Source organism: Octopus bimaculoides, chromosome 4 (assembly GCF_046866305.1).
Source record: "Octopus bimaculoides isolate indiv1 chromosome 4, ASM4686630v1, whole genome shotgun sequence".
In the NCBI taxonomy this organism is placed as follows: domain Eukaryota; kingdom Metazoa; phylum Mollusca; class Cephalopoda; order Octopoda; family Octopodidae; genus Octopus; species Octopus bimaculoides.
The window spans coordinates 106,642,132-106,661,987 of NC_142931.1; the positions used below are offsets into that span (position 1 = coordinate 106,642,132).

Here is a 19,856-nt window from a genome sequence, read left to right on the forward strand (position 1 = left end):
TGAGTTTGTTGAGGAATTCTGAGTAGAGATAGAATAGTTTCCTGTACAGTAAGAAGAGTAAAGCAGTTCTTTAAAAGAAGGCTGGATAAGAATTTAAATCAATACTTAAACTACCAAATATAAAACTGAAATGAAAATAATAGATTACATCACAGCCTGTATGGGTTAGATCCAGATAAATCCTGATTGAGCAGACAAATGATCAAAGGCATTCTTGCCTTGACCATCCCAACATTTTAGGAGTATCGTGAGCTACATTATTCAATATTTCTTTATTATTTATCTGGTAGGGTATTATGTCAGGGAGATTTTGCAGCTATTTTTAGCAGAGTGAGTAATCATGTAAAAACATTCTTGAAAGCTTGTGAGAGTTTTGTGTTGTAATTATAGCACAAAATTGCTCAGTCCGAGCAATATATGTTATAGTTTAGTAAAGTGAATATGTTGTTATCATATCAATTTCACTCTCAACAAGGATTACTATTTTGTTGAAATGTTATTAGGACAGAGTTAAATTGGAAATACTAATGAGTTACAAATATCAAGCAGAAAAATTTCATTGGTTTAAACTAAATATTCCATTGACTATGGTCACTATAAAATGAAGATATCTGAAATCAAATTGGATGGAATAATCTATATATTTTAAATTGGTCTCTATCAGTGGTGGTGGGAGTGGTATCAGAATTTTGTACTAACCAAGGAAAAACTTGGTCAGAAAACTATGCAGATGGGTAAAGTTTTTATATAAGTAATGATATGACTTTTTATATTATGTATCAAATTGATTATCACTTTTCATTGTAAATGCAAAGATACAGTAAATATAAAAAATGAGTTGAAAGATAGTAATATTTATTACAAGTTACAATAGCACAAACTAAACAATGACAATTTCTTCTGTTTGGTGTTTTGCTGCAAAACAAAGGATGATGTATTCAAAATTTAGAATTCTTTGATACATCATTTATTCTCATATTAACAAGACAGCAATAAGACAAGACATGGGTTCATAGCAGAGTAATAAGTAAAACAAAATAAAAAACAGTTTTGCAAGCAGAAAAGTGGTACAAGAATGAGCTAAGGATAGCTAGTAAAGTTCAAAATGATGAAAGCGAAAGGAGTGGACTTACTGATGGTATCAATTGGAGTTAAAAGACAAGAGCAAAATTAATATAGTATGCTCATTAATCAATTGAAAAATGACTGATTTTACTCAGTACATATGGAAAATGTTAGAATGTAGAAAATCCTAATTTATATTATTCAGAATAAATGAGAGAAGAAACAAAGTGTACACTTAAGGAAGATATTATTTAAGGTACTAAGGTACTTATCCAGTGATTTCTGTTTAAAAAAACTGATGTAAAATAAATGTAATGTGATGACAAATCAGTGATATTTGTGTTGCAGAAAAGCACTGAGAAAGCATAACTTGTGAGAAAGTAAAACCTCAAATACAATGGATGAAATATGTACAGGATCACATTAATATTAAATTTTGTGAACTGCTGGGAACCTGGCATTGCCTAAGATTACCTTTGCCTGACACTGTCATTGTCCACAACACAACCAGGTACAAAAATTCATTATGGAAAAATTAAGTATGCAAGAAATGTATTAAAATATACTAAGACTTGATTCAGTTTTTTATATATTTTATGACCTTGAAGTGACTGATGCAAGTTATGAATAATGAACATGTAAGTTATGAATAATATTAAAAAATCACTGATAAAAAAAGTTCAACTGTTTCAGAATTTCAAAGGTTAATCAAAAAGATGAGTGACTTCAACAAGTATTAATTTGATCTAGAGAAAAAGTATTTTAGTTTGTTTTCTATTAATTATTTTTTAAGACAATGTTCTGAAAAAGAAATTGTAAAATATATTTAATATGATTGTTTTGTTATGAAAAAAAAATTGAAATAAAATGAGTTGAAATCAAATTTAAGGAATTTGGCTTACTACAGGAAAATTAATAAGATCTACTGCTGACAAATAATGTTTTATTATTGAGAAATGAACAACAAAAATATATGCAACATTTTAAGTAAAAAAAATTAATTAACTTATTGACTTAAGATAATAACTGACTGAAAAATAATATTACTTCAGGGATTTATTTTTGAAGCGACATTTTTGTGTACTTTTCAAAATGTCTTCAGTTTGAAGTCAAAGACTTACAGTGAAATCAGTGACATCAGTTTAATAGTTGTAGTTATTATAATTCATATTATTAGCATTGACAGTAAATTCTTTTATATGTTTCATTGAACATTTATTTGTTAGACTTCTAAAGCCAAAAAGCATCATGCAAAGCCATGAAGTCAAAATTTAATTCCCTGTTTCTCAGCCATATTTGTTCTGTAAAAGGACTTCTATGGAGGAAGTCTCCCTATGTGCTGCCTGCTTTGTATCTAACAATTCACGGCACACACTCTGTGAATATTCTTCAGAACAACCCCGCTTTTCTTTCCTGGACACACCACTACATACAGATCTATACCAAATGTAGAAGTACCTCCAGGCACTTCAAACCAGTAAGACCACCGGATCTAACAATGTTCCTTCAATTATCATCAGACTATGTGCTCTACAACTATTCTCTTGCCAAAGTTCTCTCTCTCTCTCTTCATTCTCTAGAGATCTATCCTATTGTTTGGAAAATTACCCAAAAAGATCAAATCTGTGTACCCCACAGACTATCATCTCTTGCTCTAACTTCTTCATCTCAAATGTGATGGAAACAACTATTAAAACCACCTTCTTCAACATCTTGAATCACTGTTCCTCCTTAATGATCTCCAATATAGCTTTGAGAATATAGGCTTACTGGAGAGCTCTTTTCCTACATTACTCACCAGTGGGCCTTTGACCCCACAGAAATTTGATGAGATCATTGTTATTCCATTTGACATCAACAGACCCTTTAACCATGTCTGGTATGTGAATCTCCAGACAAAATAGTGTTTCATCTATCTCTTGTCTTTTGAATTGATGATTTTCTATTAGACTAAAATCATCATAGAATGTGCTGAAGAAGTTCTTTATGACCCACACTCTTTTAACACTGTTGTGACCCAAGGCTTGATTTTGTCCCCATAGTCTTTCTTCTTCCGCCCTTTTAAAGCTTAGCCAGGCTCATGGATCCGGTTTCCCGGTCTCTATGGCGTATATGTCCCCCCCTCCCACCAGCTGGACGGGATGCCAGTCCATTGTAGCATTACTCAAGAAACAGGAAGAAAGAGTGAGAGAAAGTTGGGATGAAAGAGTACGACAGGGGTCGCCACCACCCCCTGCCGGAGCCTCGTGGAGCTTTAGGTGTTTTCGCTCAATAAACACACACAACGCCTGGTCTGGGAATCGAAACCGCGATCCTCCGACTGCGAGTCCGCTGCCCTAACCACTGGGCCATTGTGCCTCCACCCATAGTCTTTCACCTGTACAAAAACTGATATACTTGCCAGCACCTCATATATACATATACACATACATATAAGTAAGTATATATTACCATAAACACACGCAACATACATTTGTATACATTACCATTCACATATATAAATGCGCATGTTTGTGTGTATGTGTATATACGTATGTGGCCTATTGGTTAGGGTATGGCACTTATAAATGCAAGATCTTGGTTTCATTTACCAGACCAGCACTTCATTTCGCATTGCTCCAGTCCTCTCAGTTGTAAATGGGTAACCCTGTAACAGACTGGTGAGTTGATCAGGGGAAAACGTTAGCCTGCTCACCTAGCCAGCAGAGTGCTATCATTCAAAAGCTACAACAATGCGAGGAAATGTATTGAGATCAGCAGTGTACAACAACCAATAGACTGGTTGATCCAATGATATACATGTGTGTGTGTGTGTGTGTGTGTGTGTGTGTGTGTGTGTGTGTGTGTGTGTGTGTGTGTTTGTGTAATATTTCCTATGTGTACAGTTAAATGTACTACTGCTGCTTATGATTTTAGAGCTCCGAAAAATGTTATCATTAAGTTTACCTCAACAAAAGTGGTGTGGTTACTACTGTACTTTCTCTTGTTTTTCTCCCTCTCTCTGGCTGCCAGCTGTCCAGCTACAAGCATTTGATTGGTATCAGCATAATGTAATAAAATGTTCCCCTGAATGATAGTAGATCTGCATCTATTTATACTATGAACACTCACTGCAGAGGATGCCAATAACCACAAGGCAAAACATGTACAGGGAACAAATGATATAAACTGCATCTCATGTTGATTATACTTTTTCTTATGTATATGTGTGTGTGTGCATGTGTGTGCATAAGTTTGCATGTGTATGTATGTATGAAGTGTATATGTAGTAGTATACAGATTTTATATATTAATAAAAGAAGACAGTAGTTAGATGTTGGAGAAATACTATTTCTCCAACTCTTGACTATATTTTTTTAACTAATGTATATATGTATGGAATATGGACATTAAATAGGGATGATGCATGCATATACATGTATGTATATATATATATATATATATATATATATATATATATATATATATATATATATCGCTAGCCACTACACATTCTTTATTTTCTCTCCTTGTTTCTTTCTGTGTTTCTTTCTGTGGAAGAGCGTAGGCTCAAAACGTTAAAAACTTTTTCACCCCTCGAGTGTTAAACTAATACATCTGTTTGCTTTCTACACCACCTGTCTTCGTCTTTTGTTTTGTTTTTTTTTTGTGAATTCTCCCTATATATATTATATATATATATTATGCACTAACAGCACTGTCTGGGTGTGTTCACTGCCAGAGCAGCTGTCTGGCTCCTGTGCTAGTGGCCTGTAAATAGAACCATTTGAGCGTAATCGTTACCAGCATCGCCTTCTAGCACTTGTGCTGGTGGCACCTTAGAAAATCATTCGAGCGAGGTCGTTGCCAGTGCCGCTGGACTGGTTCCCATGCAAGTGGCACATAAAAAACACCTTTTGAGCGAGGCTGTTTCCAGTACCGTGTGACTGGCCCTCGTGCCGGTGGCACGTAAAAGCACCCACTACATTCTCGGAGTGGTTGGCGTTAGGAAGGGCATCCAGCTGTAGAAACCCTGCCAGATCAGATTGGAGCCTGGTGCAGCCTTCTGGCTTGCCAGTCCTCAGTCAAATCGTCCAACCCATGCTAGCATGGAAAGCGGACATTAAACAATGATGATGATGATGATGATGATACAAAGACTGAAGACTGCATCACAGTCTTCCCTTTTTCATCAAATGTCTGGAAATACTCCAAACAATTGACCAAAGTGTAAGTAGAACCCTCATCTGCATCCTCATCATGGACAGTGCTATTTGTACATTTACAGACATTTTATACACCGTCTAAAAGAAAACCACCCACAAAGTCACTTAACGCACTCCAGCCTGTAGACCACAGCCATACTGTATCATCTCTCTCTACCTCTTTTACGGTTCTATAATAGTCTTTGCTCACAACTGGTTGGTCTCATTCTCGACTCATCATTTCACCTCTCATAACTAATATATACCCCTCCCACCAAACCCCATTCTAACATTTTCCTAGTCCTTCCTCCTGCAATCTACACCATTCTGGAATTACTTCACTGTCCCTATCAACTACTTGTAGTTTTTCCCCCTGGAATGTGATGGAAGCTGTTCTCTGCACATTTTCAGTGTTTATTGCTCCTGAGCACTTGCCACACATAAAAACTATCTTCCCAGTTAGCCTTCCTGTGATATTACTGCACCATGTATATATATGTGTGTGTGTGTATACATACATATATATATATATATATATATATATATATATATATATATATATATGTGTGTGTGTGTGTGTGTGTGTGTGTGTGTGTGTGGAGGCACAATGGCCTAGTGGCTAGGGCAGCAGACTCGCGGTCATAGGATCGCGGTTTCGATTCTCAGACCGGGTGTTGTGAGTGTTTATTGAGCGAAAACACCTAAAGCTCTACGAGGCTCCGGCAGGGGATGGTGGCAAATCCTGCTGTACTCTTTCACTACAACTTTCTCTCACTCTTACTTCCTGTTTCTGTTGTGCCTGTAATTCAAAGGGTCAGCCTTGTCATACTGTGTCACGCTGAGTATCCCCGAGAACTACGTTAAGGGTACACGTTTCTGTGGAGTGCTCAGCCACTTGCACATTAATTTCAGGAGCAGGCTGTTCCGTTGATCGGATCAACTGGAACCCTCGACGTCATAAGCAACAGCATGTTGGGCAGCTGTCCTTACGTTCTGAGGCCAACTTTGCATTTCATCCTTTCAGGGTTGATAAAATAAATAGCAGTAGAGCACTGGGGTCAATGTAATTCACTCAACTACTCTTGGGTAAGTGTATAGAAAACTGCACCTCCCTGCTAAGCCATGTCAACCCAGTGTGGCAGAGCAGGCTCATTAAACCAGTATGATATCAAGCTCAAATTCATGGCCTCCACATCAGACCATGGTTGGGAGAGAGAACATGTTGAGGCCTTCATCCTACAGTGGACAGTACATAGGCAATCCTATCCAATCCATATATATATATATGTTTATTTATATTAAAAAAAACTGCATAAGGCTAAGGAGTACAGGTTGCATGTTTAATTAATCTACTGAGAATTTAAAATCTGTTCTACATCTGTTCTATGTCTGTTCTGTATCTGTTATATAATAGGAGTAGTTGTATTGCATATAATAAGGTAATTGTTTTAAACTCAATGTTATCACTATCTTTTAATTACTGTATACTTATGAGAATGGTCAATTTTTAACTAACGCCATATAAGCCACCAATGTTGGCATTAGCAACAGCAGTCCAGTGCAGAATAACAAACCAAATTTTTAATCAATATAGAAGATTGCATATCAAAGTAGTGGAAAGCTTCCTGTTCACTGAAATGATAGCAGCAGAAAGAGAATCAGAGAAAGCTTAAATCAGAACATTGTACAATATAAAAGTATAGATAATAAGTCGAGCTTCATCCATTTACTTTACTAGATTGATGTTGATATATATTGCAATACTGGACCAATATGCTAAGTTACCAAATATATTAAATATATGAACTGAGCTTATAAGAATGTCAGGACAATTTGAAGGAAAATTGTGATATTGATCAGTAAATAATTTCTTATTCAAAGTTTGCAAAACACAGCAATATACACAATAGTGGCATCTTAAATGTGCTATCTGAACAGAAATTGCAGTGGTTTTAAAGGTTAAAGTGATCAATTACATTTCAAGATATAGTAAGTTCACACCCTTAGTTTGAACATTTAGTAGAAGTGCATTCTTTTCCTTATCTCAGTGTGTTTTGTAGATAATGATTCCACACTTTATTTGAAGGTTGACATTAACAATATCCAGTTTTAAAACATCTGCATTTTCAATTCAAACAAGCATTTCAATTAGTATGGAAAACCTCATAAAAAAAAAAAACGATTGAAAACAGAAGGAAAATTGAGAAGATAGAATGCTATCTTATGCATAGCTGAGAGAGAAAGAGAGAGAACAATATTCTGTCACTTTGCCAATATAACATCTGGTACAATAACATTCCTATCCCTTCACAAGAGGAAAACAGTTGACTAAAGATTGTATTGTGATGGAAATTTGCCTGTAGATTAACCTGTTCATCAAGAGGTAAATTAATCTGTATATTAACCTGTATATTTACCTATATATTAACCATTCATGAAATGTGTTCTCTACAGAATCAACTTCCTCTTTAAGTTCTACAAAAACCATTCTGAATAAAAATCGAGTCATATGCCATTTGAAGCCACCATAAACATTAAGACTTAAATTCTTACATAGATTCTTCAACAACTTTAGTTTTGAGATCATCTGAATCTTAACCCTTTTGATACTACATTACCTGACACCACCCTTGGTTCTATGATACAAATTTACTGTCTTAAAGTGATCTAAATAAAAACCTATAAAAACTTTTTTGTAATTTATGATGCAAACATCAGCTTAACAATGACAAAGTTATTTTATAAAATTCTTTATTATTTTCAAAATTGATAGAAACAATGATGGTGTATTTTAACAGAAATATGCTTTCAAAAAGCTTGAACTCATATCTGAATATAACACTACATTAGTGTTATCTTGAGCCCAACTCAATACATGATCAAAATCAACTCCTCTAAATTAAATGTTCATTTTGAGCTCCCTTATTGAGCACCAGATTATAACTTATACTTTCCTGACAATTGCTGTTACAAATAAATAAATGTAAGAAATCACAATGAAGTCAAACTTGTTATCCTTCAACTTTTTCTTTTGTTTGTGGCTGCTGACTTATACTCTAGCACATCTCACTTAATGTTATCAATATTATGTTTTCTTCTCAGAATTCCTTACATGAATTCACAAAAAAATGTAAGATTAAACATCAAATATCTGAATTATTAAACCAGAAAATTTCTAGATTTTAGCAACAGAAAGCATGTGAATAAAATGAAACATTCACTACCAAATCCAGATAAACTTCCAACAGAGTCCAGTATTTTATTCAACATGGCACCATTACCTTCCGTTAAAGTTTTCATTTGATGAGAAATACCTAAATAAAATATCCATCATATTACCTTAAACCAACCTCTAACAACTTTTATATCTTCTGGAAACATTAGTATCTTAAATAGAACATAATGGTGAAGGCCAGCAAGGTTGCTGCTAATGTCAACATACAAAGAAAGCAGATTTATTCTTTATCATGGATGAATGTTAAAAATAATTGCTTGGAAAGCAACTATAAATTTATATCTCCTCAATTGGAGAATCACTACATACTACTTCATTATCATTATTATCATCATCATTATTATTATTATTATTAATATATACAGGAAATTGAAAGAAATCAGAGAAGCATAAATGTCTTGAAAATATAGTATTGACTGGAGCAAGTAATAACAGAGACAAAATAAAGACAACAATGTTCAGTAAGAGTGGCAAACAAAGAGTCTGGGACTTCTATACATTTTGTGTGTGCAGTTGTAGGACACAGAACTATTTAAGCAAATGAAAACCATACAAGCAGAAAACATCGCACTAAAAAGAACAAAATCTCTTCTCTCCTTTTATTATGTTTTGCATAGTAACATTTTGGATAAATAATGGAACTGGCATTCTTCAGATACAAAGGCTGATTATTAATACACAGAGAAATGAGAATGGCAAAAGGAATTTTCAAATCAATCTTGAATGAGAAGGCATTCTTAGCAAGAAGTTTTTATGAGGTTAAACAAAGAATATTACTTGTTGGTAAGCAATCAGTATGTATATATATATATAAAGATAAGTTGAGTATAGTTTTCTTCTGAAGAGCTGCTCCAGATATATCTTGTTCTCTACACAGCCATTAACTCTAAGGCATACTAAATTTCTTGATTAAATGCTTAAATATTTGAGATAAATTATTGTTAATACAATTATAATTTTTTAGATTAATTAATCCCATCTTTACAGATGAAATAATAACATTTCAGTTGATTCAATCAGTGATAAATATTAGGGGTCTTATTCCTGGATATATAGTGATTTGACGTAGTGGTACAGTGGATAAGAGTATTATTACAATGAAGCTCAGTAATAAGTATCTTTTTATCTTTTACTTGTTTCAATCATTAAACTGTGGCCATACTGGGACACCACATTGAAAGGTTTAACTGATAAAACTGACACTAGTAGTTTTCTGCTTTAAAGTCTGGTTTCTTTTGGCTGAATCTCTGAGTTATGGTAATTTAAACAAACCACCACTCATTGTCAACTGATGGTGAGCAACAAACACAAATACAATGACATACACACATAGATACACATGCATGTGCACACACACACACACACACACCTATCCATCGATGGATGGATGGATGGATGGGTGGGTGGGTGGATGGATAGATAGATAGATAGATAGATAGATAGATAGATAGATAGATAGATAGATAGATAGATAGATAGAAAGATAGATAGATAGAGAGATAGATAGATAGATAGATAGATAGATATGATGAGTTTCTTTCAGTTTCTATCAGCCAAATCCACAAACAAAGCTTTGGTTGGCCTAAGGCTATAGTGGAAGATACTTGTCCAAGGTGTTGTACTGATAGTCATATATCATAATGTTTTGACTATGATATTCATTGTGAATAAGAGGAAAAATAAAACAAGGGTTCTACACTTTGTGATCAATACTCCTTTATTGATACAATGAGATTCAGTGATTCTGAATATGAATAATTTCCAATAGGTATTAAAAGACTATTTCAGTGAAACTTTCACAAGAGGAGCTTGATTGAAATGGTGGTGGGAGGTCAGTGTGTGTAAAAGAACTCTGGTAAATGAATATAATAAAATGGTCACTCTCGTAGATTTTGATGTATGAGAATTTGAAGGAGGGGATTAAAAAAAATTAAAATAAAATAAAAAAGAAAAGATAGAAAAATGAGAGACAAAGAAAAAAAAACTTTAAAAATACAAGAATAAAAGAAGATGCATCTATTTCTTTTCTACTCTAGGCACAAGACCCGAAATTTTTGAGGAGGGGGGAACCAGTCGATTAGATTGACCCCAGTACAAAACTGGTACTTAATTTATTGACCCCGAAAGGATGAAAGGCAAAGTCGACCTTGGTGGAATTTGAACTCAGAACACAAAGACAGACAGAATACCACTAAGCATTTCGCCTGGCATGCTAACGTTTCTGCCAGCTCACTGCCTTGAAGCTGCATCTATTTGCAATGGATGTGTGAATGTAATTTGAGTCCAGGTATGGATTTTGCTATGAAGTCACACTGGGGACACTGATGATTTTGGTTTTGCACAAGGCCTGAAATTTTAGGGGAAGGGCCTATACAATTACATTGATCTCAGTGTACTACTGGTACTTACTTTAGTGACCCCCAAAAGGATGGAAAGCAGCCTTGGCAAAATTTGAACTCAGAATGTAGAGCAGAGAGAAATGCCACTATGCATTTTGTTCAGCATACTAAGAATTTTACCAGCTCACCACCTTAGGTAATTAATAACAACAACAATAACCACAAGCTTATTGTATACAATGCTCAAGTGCACCACAATTCATTGGGAAAAGGTAAAGAAAGGGCCAGAAAGCAGAAATAAGTCATGTAAAGAAAAACAGCATTTGATAGTCAAAAGTATATGCACTGTACACAACAAAAATCCCATAAGTAGGAAAGGGTACATAGGCACATTAGGAGTAGTGTTGGTGATTTACAAGAAGCATGGAATTTTTGAAGGATGCAATATCCAATCAACTAGCACCCAACAATTCTGACTGTGAAAAATATTTCCAAAAGTCATGGATACTGTGCTATTTTTGGATTTAATATGTATGAGTGAGTTTATGGGCCAAAAACATTTTATTGATGGAAGTTCTTTCTCTAAAGATTTCTCCTGCTGTTCACTTGCCCTGTAGCTAGTTTCCACTTACTTTTCTATTTTACAGTTAAATGCTGTAGTCATATGTTTAAGACTTATGCTAAAACTAAAAATAAAAAAATGGTAATGTTTTATTAGTATTTTTCTTTCATTCCATTAGTCAACAGAAATCCATAGATTAACCATGTCAGCATAACCTTACAATGGTCTCAGTGACATTTCTAATTACACACAAGTTGGTCAGAAATGGTTTAATAGTAAGCAAGTAATTCATATTGATTAACTAAATTTCCAAGAAATATTGTCTATGAAGAATTATGATTTTCCTACTTGTTAGCTAGTTCTAACAAGGAGCACATCTAAGGATAGAGTGATAAAAATAATGTTTGTAATATAGTAAATGATTTCTACAGATTTAGATTACAGTTGATACTGTGTAACATGACAATGTTGATGATGATGATAATGACAACAATGATGAAGACGATAACTATGACACTGATGATGATGATGATAATGATGATGACAGCAATGATGATAATGATGGAAGAAGAAGAAGAAGAAGAAGAAGAAGAAGAAGAAGAAGAAGAAGAAGAAGAAGAAGAAGAAGAAGAAGAAGAAGAAGAAGAAGAAGAAGAAGAAGAAGAAGAAGAAGAAGAAGAACCATATATAGAAGAGTGGACTATAGAATAACTTCTGAATGTTTGCAATCGAACATAACTTACCTCGTTTGTTGCAAGCATTCACATCAGCTCCACTTGATATCAATAACTCAACAATTTCTGAGAGACCATTTGCACAAGCAACATGAAAGCTGATTATAAGAGAAGAAATAAAATACAGATAAATAGAGGCATAGCTTAACACAAACACTAGAAAGCTGAAAAAACAAACAAAACATTGCTGGTGAAAATAAATATCAGAACCAACGCACAATAATGTTTGAAATATAATCATTTGTATTCTAATTAAAAATTTCTTGTTTTAATATGATATTTTAATGACAAGTGAAGTTGAACTAGGATTAGAAAACCTAAATTTCAATGAGAAAAATGAAAATTAATGCAACAATATTTAACCCTTTTGTTCTGATATTTCTGTTGAAATACACTTTGTGACTTTTGATTATTTTTGAAAATAATGAGGAATTTAGTAAAATAATTTTGTCATTATTAAACCAGTGTTTGGAATATAAATTAACATGAAATTTTAATGCAAAATTTTAATTTTGATTACTTTAAGTGAAATGTTTGTACCATAGAATTAAATGTAGTTTCAGGCAGGTTGATATCAAAAGGGTTAATGTTTTTATTTTTTCACTTTTTACAGCAGCCTTTTAAAACAAGTTTTAAAATTTAATATTTCAACATCCATATAATGATCAAGTATATTCATGCCAGTTTACAATATGCCAACAGACCTTATTGGTTGTATGGTAATATATGAAACTTCCAGCAATATTCCTTCATAAGAGAAATAATATATGTATAATTGTAGGTACAGGTGTGGCTGTGTAGCTAGGAAGCTGGCTTCCCAACCGTATGGTTTCAGGTTCAATCTCACTGTATAGTACCTTGAGCAAATGTCTTTCACTATAGCCTGAAGCTGACCAAAGCCTTGTGGGTTGATTTGATAGACAGAAACTGAAAAGAACTTGTTGCATGTGTGTGTATATATATATATATATATGTGTGCATATGTATGTATGTGTGTACCCATGTCTTGATATCACATGATGGCTGTAAAAGAGCATCACTGTTATAGGAGTTATGTTATTCATTTCCAGTCTTCCATGAAAAAACGTATGTCTGGTTATAGGAAATATTACCTTGCTTGGAAACAGGTGACAGGAAGGACAACTGGTTCAAGAAAACCAGCCTCAACAAATTCCATCAGACCCATGTAAGCATGGAAAAGTGGACATTAAAACGATGAAGTGATGATGATGAAAATGGTTATGTTAGAAACTACAACCTTTTTAATTTTTATAACTCCCCTTTAACTTTTGACTGTTTACATTCTGTGTTCAAACCTTGCTGAGGACAACTTTGTCTTTCCTCTTTTCAGGATCGATAAAATAAAGTACTAGTCGAATACTGGAATTGATGATGTGGGGTTGATTTAGTTCCTCCCCTCAAAAATGTTGGCCATGTGTCAAAATCAGACACCATCAATTCTTCCCAGAAAAACCATTTAGAGATATTTTAAATTTCTTGCATATAGGTTTGGAATTATACAACCTTTGGTTCTATCTACAAATAACAGTGTGTGTGTGTGTGTGTGTGTGTGTGTGTGTGTGTGTGTGTGTGTGTGTGTGTGCACATATGTGCATGTGTCTCTGTGAAGATGTGTGTAGCATGTATGCATATGTGTACCTGTGTTTATGCATGTGTACGTGTGTGCAATTCTGTGTAGAGTGACTATATGTACATATATATGTTAGTGTGCATGTATATGTATGTATGTGTATACGGTTGCACATGAGTATGTGCGCTTATGTGTGTGTACCCATACATGTTTGCATATGTATGTACCTGTGCATGTTTGCATATGTATGTGTATGTGTGAACATGCATGCACATTTTTGTATGCAAGTATGTATGTGTGCATGCATGCGTGTGTGTGTCATGTACAGTGTTGGCAGTAGTGGTTTTTCTCATAGTAAAGAGGTTATTAAGGTGTAAATATCTTACTGAATTCCGTCTGATTGAGAATACATAAATTATGTTTAAACTCAGGTACTTGACTCTATCAAGTTTAAAATTCCAATGTTGATGCCTTCTCAAAATCAGTTTTTCAGTTTTATTACCTAAAAATTTTTTGTCATAGCCTCAGCTATGGTTGTATGGTAAGAAGTTTCTTCTTAACCACATGGCTTTGGGTTCAGTCTCATTGCGTGGCACTTTGGGCAAGTGTCTTCTACTATAGCCTCGAGCTGGCCAAAGCTTTGTGAGTGGATTTGGTAGCTGGAAACTAAAAGAAGACCATTGTATACATGTATATATCGAAATGTGTGTCTTTGTGTATGTATTTATTCCCCACCACTGCTTGACAACTAGTGCTGGTTTATTTACGTGAATGTAACTTAGCAGTTTGGCAAAAGGACTGACTGAAAAATAAGCACTGGAGTCAATTGACTGAAACAAGTTAAAGATGAAAGATGCACAATTAATATTAATTGCTTCAATTTATGAACTTTCCTGATTTTCTTCAGCTCCTTATTGTCAAAGCTATTCTGAGTTATAGACAGAAAACTATAGAATCATAAATAAATTGGTTTTCATCAGTTTCATTGATGATAATCGAGTTGTTCAATACACTGAACTACCTGTTCATTAAATTAGCAGGTAAGTGGCTGGGTATTCCACAGGTACAGGCACATGTAACCTCAATGTAACACTCAGGCAAAATGAGTTTAACATAGTGTATGACAAGGCCAGACCTTAATGTAATACTCAGGCAAAATGAGGGTAACACAGTGTATGACAAGGCCAGACATTTAAATCACAGGTACAATCCATTTGATGGCCTTTCACACAGTTTCAGTCAACCTAATTTCATTCACAAGGTTTGAGTCGAACTGATTCTATAATACGAGATATTTACCCAAGATACCATGCATCTTGGGTGAATAAGTATAACATCAGTCCAAATTTAGTTGAAGTCATGAGACAACTGCACAAGAAAGCAACTAATTGTGTCTACTATAATGGAATGATCAGCAGCTGGTTTCAAACAACAACAGGTGTACATCAAGGGTGTCTGCTCTCACCTGCTCTCTTCATGGAATGAATCATATTGAATACGCTCGAAGACCATAAAGGCACAAGAAGAACCATTACCAACCTCATGATTTGCTGACAATAAAGATGGCAAAGCAAGAACTAAAACAGAGCTGGAAAACTTGGTGAAACAGCTATAGAGTACTTCAAAGGTGTACAACTTGGAAATAAGTGCAGAGAAAAACCAGAATTGTAGCAAACAATTACACAGAATACACCACAAATCACAGTAAGTGGAAAACACTAGAAACTGTCAGCAAGTTCAAATACCTAGGGGTTATCATCACTGATGAGGATCCAGGTCAGAAATCCTCTCGCAAATTGCACAGGCAATGGCAGCACTCACAAATCTTGAGCTAAACTAGTAAGATAGGAACATTAGGCTCTGCATAAAAGTCAGAGTAATGTGATCACTTTTGATTTCCATCTCTCTGTCTGCAGGGCTTAAACAATAATTTTCCAGTTCATTTTGCACCTTTATTTGGCTGGCCAATTGAGATTAACAACAACACTAACTCCTGTTATACAACTAAGATGATCACAGATATTCCCCAAATATCCAAATTGGTTGTAGAAAACCATTATGTCAGCAGGCTTGATGTTTGGATCCCATATTATTAAATGAGGTTTACCTTGCCCAATGGATGCAGAACTGTGAAGAAAATAATCCTTTTTGAAAGAGAAATGTGACAGGGAATGTCAAATGGATTATCTATAACAATGGAAAGTACAAACGATCATGGGGGAAGCATGGTGAAGCACAATCTCCAAAAGCAGGACTTCACTTACAGAACAGCCTCCAAAGCAAGACTTCACCCACAAAAGGTTATAGCTTCAATTTGGTTGAATTAGAAGGGTATTGTCTTTTATTAGCTTCTTTCCATGGACAGCACCATCAGTTTGGATATCTACTGTGACCAGCTAGACAAATTAAATACATTAATTCACCAGAAGCATCCAGCACTTGCTAATTGTGAGGATATTGCCTTTCATCATGACAATATCAGACCACATACTTCTTTGCAGATGTGGCAGAAGTTACTGGGGCTTAGCCAGGAAGTTTTGTTGCACCCTTTATATCTGTCTGACCTTGTGCCTTCAGATTTCCACTTGTTTTGGTCTCTTCAAAATTCATTAAATGAACAGACTTTCAACTCTGCAAAAGATGTAAAAATTCACCTGGAAGTATTTTTCATCAGTAAAGATAGGAAATTCTTTGAGCAGGGAATAATGGATCTGCCCTGAAATGGTAATTATATCATTGATTGAATTAATCACTTTATGTTTAAAACTTGTTTCAAATTTTTGCTTGAAAAACAAAACAGACTTTTTGGTCAACCCAAAACATCTGTTCCATTATAGTGTTTGTTATAGCAATAAACTTAAAGCCATGTAATATAGTATATTGATTAGTTCTGGTATTTTCTTTGTTAAAGTAATATACTTATAGTCATATAATATAGAATATTACTTCCAGTATATTCCTAGTTCTTTATTGACCTCAAAAAAGTACTATCAGAGCTGAGCTCTAAAATCCCAAATACTAAACATTAATTTAAGATATCTTATCTGGTACTTTAAAGATTGTGTTGACTCTAGTGTTCTTTGCAGAAATTAACAAGATATTACTGAACATCATATGTTCTAAAAATTGACTCCAGAGATGTATGTGTAGACTTAATCATCTCACACAATTTAGCATCTCCTTGCACCAGGCCTATAAGAGTAAATTCAGCAAGTGCATTGGTCCAATCTCCAGGGATCCAAACAGAGGCCCAAAAATCCAACAATAAGGGCACTGTGAATTTCTGATGAGGGGAGATGGGTGACACCCACTCAAAAAGTGAAGCTAAAAATCAACTTTGTTCTCCTTTGCAAAATTTCTCTTATAGACCCTGCCACTCACCTTTAGATTCCATTAAAAGTGTCCACTCTGTTGCAGGCACTAGGGCCAGTACTCTGTTCCCACCACCCACTCATGGAGACTTTTAAAAGCAAGGTCATCAGCTCTGATGTATAGAATTTTATATGTCTATAGATAATCATGCCTGAGTTTGCATTAAAAATGAACAGCTTATATGTGAAATAATTTATGGATGGACAGAAATATTTAAATATTTCTGAAAGTAAACAAGAGCTGTTAGCAACTGATTAAATATTCATTTAACAATAATCAAAACCATTTGACTCAGCTTAATAGCCAAAGATAATTACAAATTATGTCTTAAATATAGTTTGCATACAGAAAGACAAAAATTAACTTCAAAGACTGAATTCAACAAATGTTCCTGCTTTCCTCTTATTTACTGACTCCTCCACCACCACCACCACCACCACCACCACCACCACCACCACCATAACTCAAAGCTAAAACTTTTATTAAATTCTTCTTCACTTTCAACTCCAAAATAAATGACATTCATAGCCAATTTCCATTTCTCATTCCAGCATATCATTCTCCAGCACCACCTCACATTTACTTCTAATAAACATGAATAACTAGAATGTCTACATCAAATTGTAAAAGATCTAATCTACACCTTGAAAAGTTACTTGAGAAGTTTCATGGAATTCATTTAAAATTAATTAAATAGATATAAACTTCTTAGATAATATGGATATGTGTGTGTGAGTATATATATATATATATATATATATATATATGTGTGTGTGTGTGTGTGTGTGTGTGTGTGTGTGTTCTTGTTATCACGTGATCAAGCCACTGGCAATTAAACCAGCAAAATCAGCCGGGAGTTTTTTTTATTTTTATGGTGGACATTTTGCAGGACAAAAAATAAAACTTGTCAAAAGACAAAAGAACTCAGTAGAGTCAATGACCATCCAACAGCTGGGAGTGAGAGGCCCCTAGTCTTTGTTTAGACATCTCTCTAGAAAGAAAACTCTTATGTAATACCTGTAACTTTGTTTGCCTCCGTTTTTTTTTTTTTGAAAAATGCATATGTTGTTCAGAGAATGGGATAGACCCTGCACAATGCCTTTCCTGACTTTAAAAAGCTTAACATTCAGATATCATTTGACTTTTAACATTTTCATTATGTTCTGTATTGGAGGTGCAATGGCCCAGTGGTTAGGGCAGTGGACTCGTGGTCATAGGATTGCGGTTTCAATTCCCAGACCGGGCGTTGTGAGTGTTTATTGAGCGAAAACACCTAAAGCTCCACGAGATTCCGGCAGGGGATGGTGGCAAACCCTGCTGTACTCTTTCACCACAACTTTCTCTCACTCTTACTTCCTGTTTCTGTTGTGCCTGTAATTCAAAGGGTCAGCCTTGTCACACTGTGTCACACTGAATATCCCCGAGAACTGCGTTAAGGGTACACGTGTCTGGAGTGCTCAGCCACTTGCACGTTAATTTCACGAGCAGGCTGTTCCGTTGATCGGATCCACTGGAACCCTTGATGTCGTAAGCAACAGAGTGCCAACAACATATGTTCTGTATGCTGTAACTGGCTGTAGTTAAGCATGGGTGGTAAGCTCTGTGAACACCTACAGCAAAAGGTATCTATCATTGCTTTATCTGTTCAAAAGTGTGTAGGCTCTAAGCAGGACAGAAAGGTCAAATCCATGTTGCTTATGTTTAAGAGAAGAATCAAGTGATGACATTGCTTTAATACTACCACTATGAATACAACGATGACGATGATGATGACAACAATGAAGATGATGATGACAACACTGTCATCATTGTCAGCAGCAGAAGACTGCACTGAACACAGACCATATTTTAAGTGTTACTTGACATAGATTAGAAATATTAATTTTCAGTTAAGTTAATTAATTATCAAGATATTGATAACTAACAACATTTAGATTTTTATCAAATGCCTGATTAAAATGAATAAGTATCTAACTTTATGAAAGAATATCATGGAGTTTGGCAGAGAAAACATGGAGAAGAGCAACTAGGTCCTTTTAGTATCGGAGACATTTTCAGTAATTCAAAATATATCTGAAGAAATGATATCTTTAACAGATTACTATAAAAGTAAATTTAAATATCAGTGAAGTTTGCTTTTTTCTTTTTGTCAACCATGATTATATAATCCTGTTTATATAAAGCTTTGAATATAAGTTGGTATTTTCTTTGAAAACAGAACAGAATATCTTAGGAAAATAGGATTATTCAACAAATAGATTTAACCAAAGTTTACCATTTGTAATACTTTGCTTGAGATAGCAATATCTAACATCTCTACAAGTCCAGTTCTCAGTCTAATAGCATATTTCCTGTTAAAATTTTCACTCTTTACTGTTCTCTCTCTCTCTCTTTCTCAGACACACACACACATACATGTGCACACACCCACATGCACAAATATACTGACACAAAATTCTTCCATTATCTGCTATGTATGTTATTTACACATTTATAATATGTGTGTGGTATTATTGTTGGGGTTTTGTGAAAATATGGTTTTCTAATTTACTAGTGTGAATTTGGCAAAACGAGGGGGGTCTTAATGATGATAACATGGACATATTATCAGTTTGTATAAATAGTTGTCCACTGGGGCTTCTTAAGGGAAGCAAACAAATGCAAGTATTTAGCCATTAAAAAAAATTTAGTAGGATAGGCATCACCATTTTCTATTAAACCAAGTGATAGTTCTATATTCCATGGCTGATGATACATTAATAAATTTAGTAAGT

The 19,856-nt window shown here is 34.5% G+C and overlaps 1 protein-coding gene across 5 annotated transcripts in view; it reads right to left on the bottom strand.

Annotated features, from left to right (window-relative positions):
* The window catches only part of LOC106883648 (uncharacterized), a 654,180-nt gene that overhangs the window by 490,278 nt on the left and 144,046 nt on the right, over positions 1 to 19,856 (bottom strand). For all 5 annotated transcript variants that reach the window (XM_014934744.3, XM_089351157.1, XM_089351155.1 and 2 more), the window contains one exon: positions 12,129 to 12,217. In XM_014934744.3, coding sequence (XP_014790230.3) covers positions 12,129 to 12,217 — 89 coding nt within the window. The remainder of the gene's footprint in view (positions 1 to 12,128; positions 12,218 to 19,856) is intronic.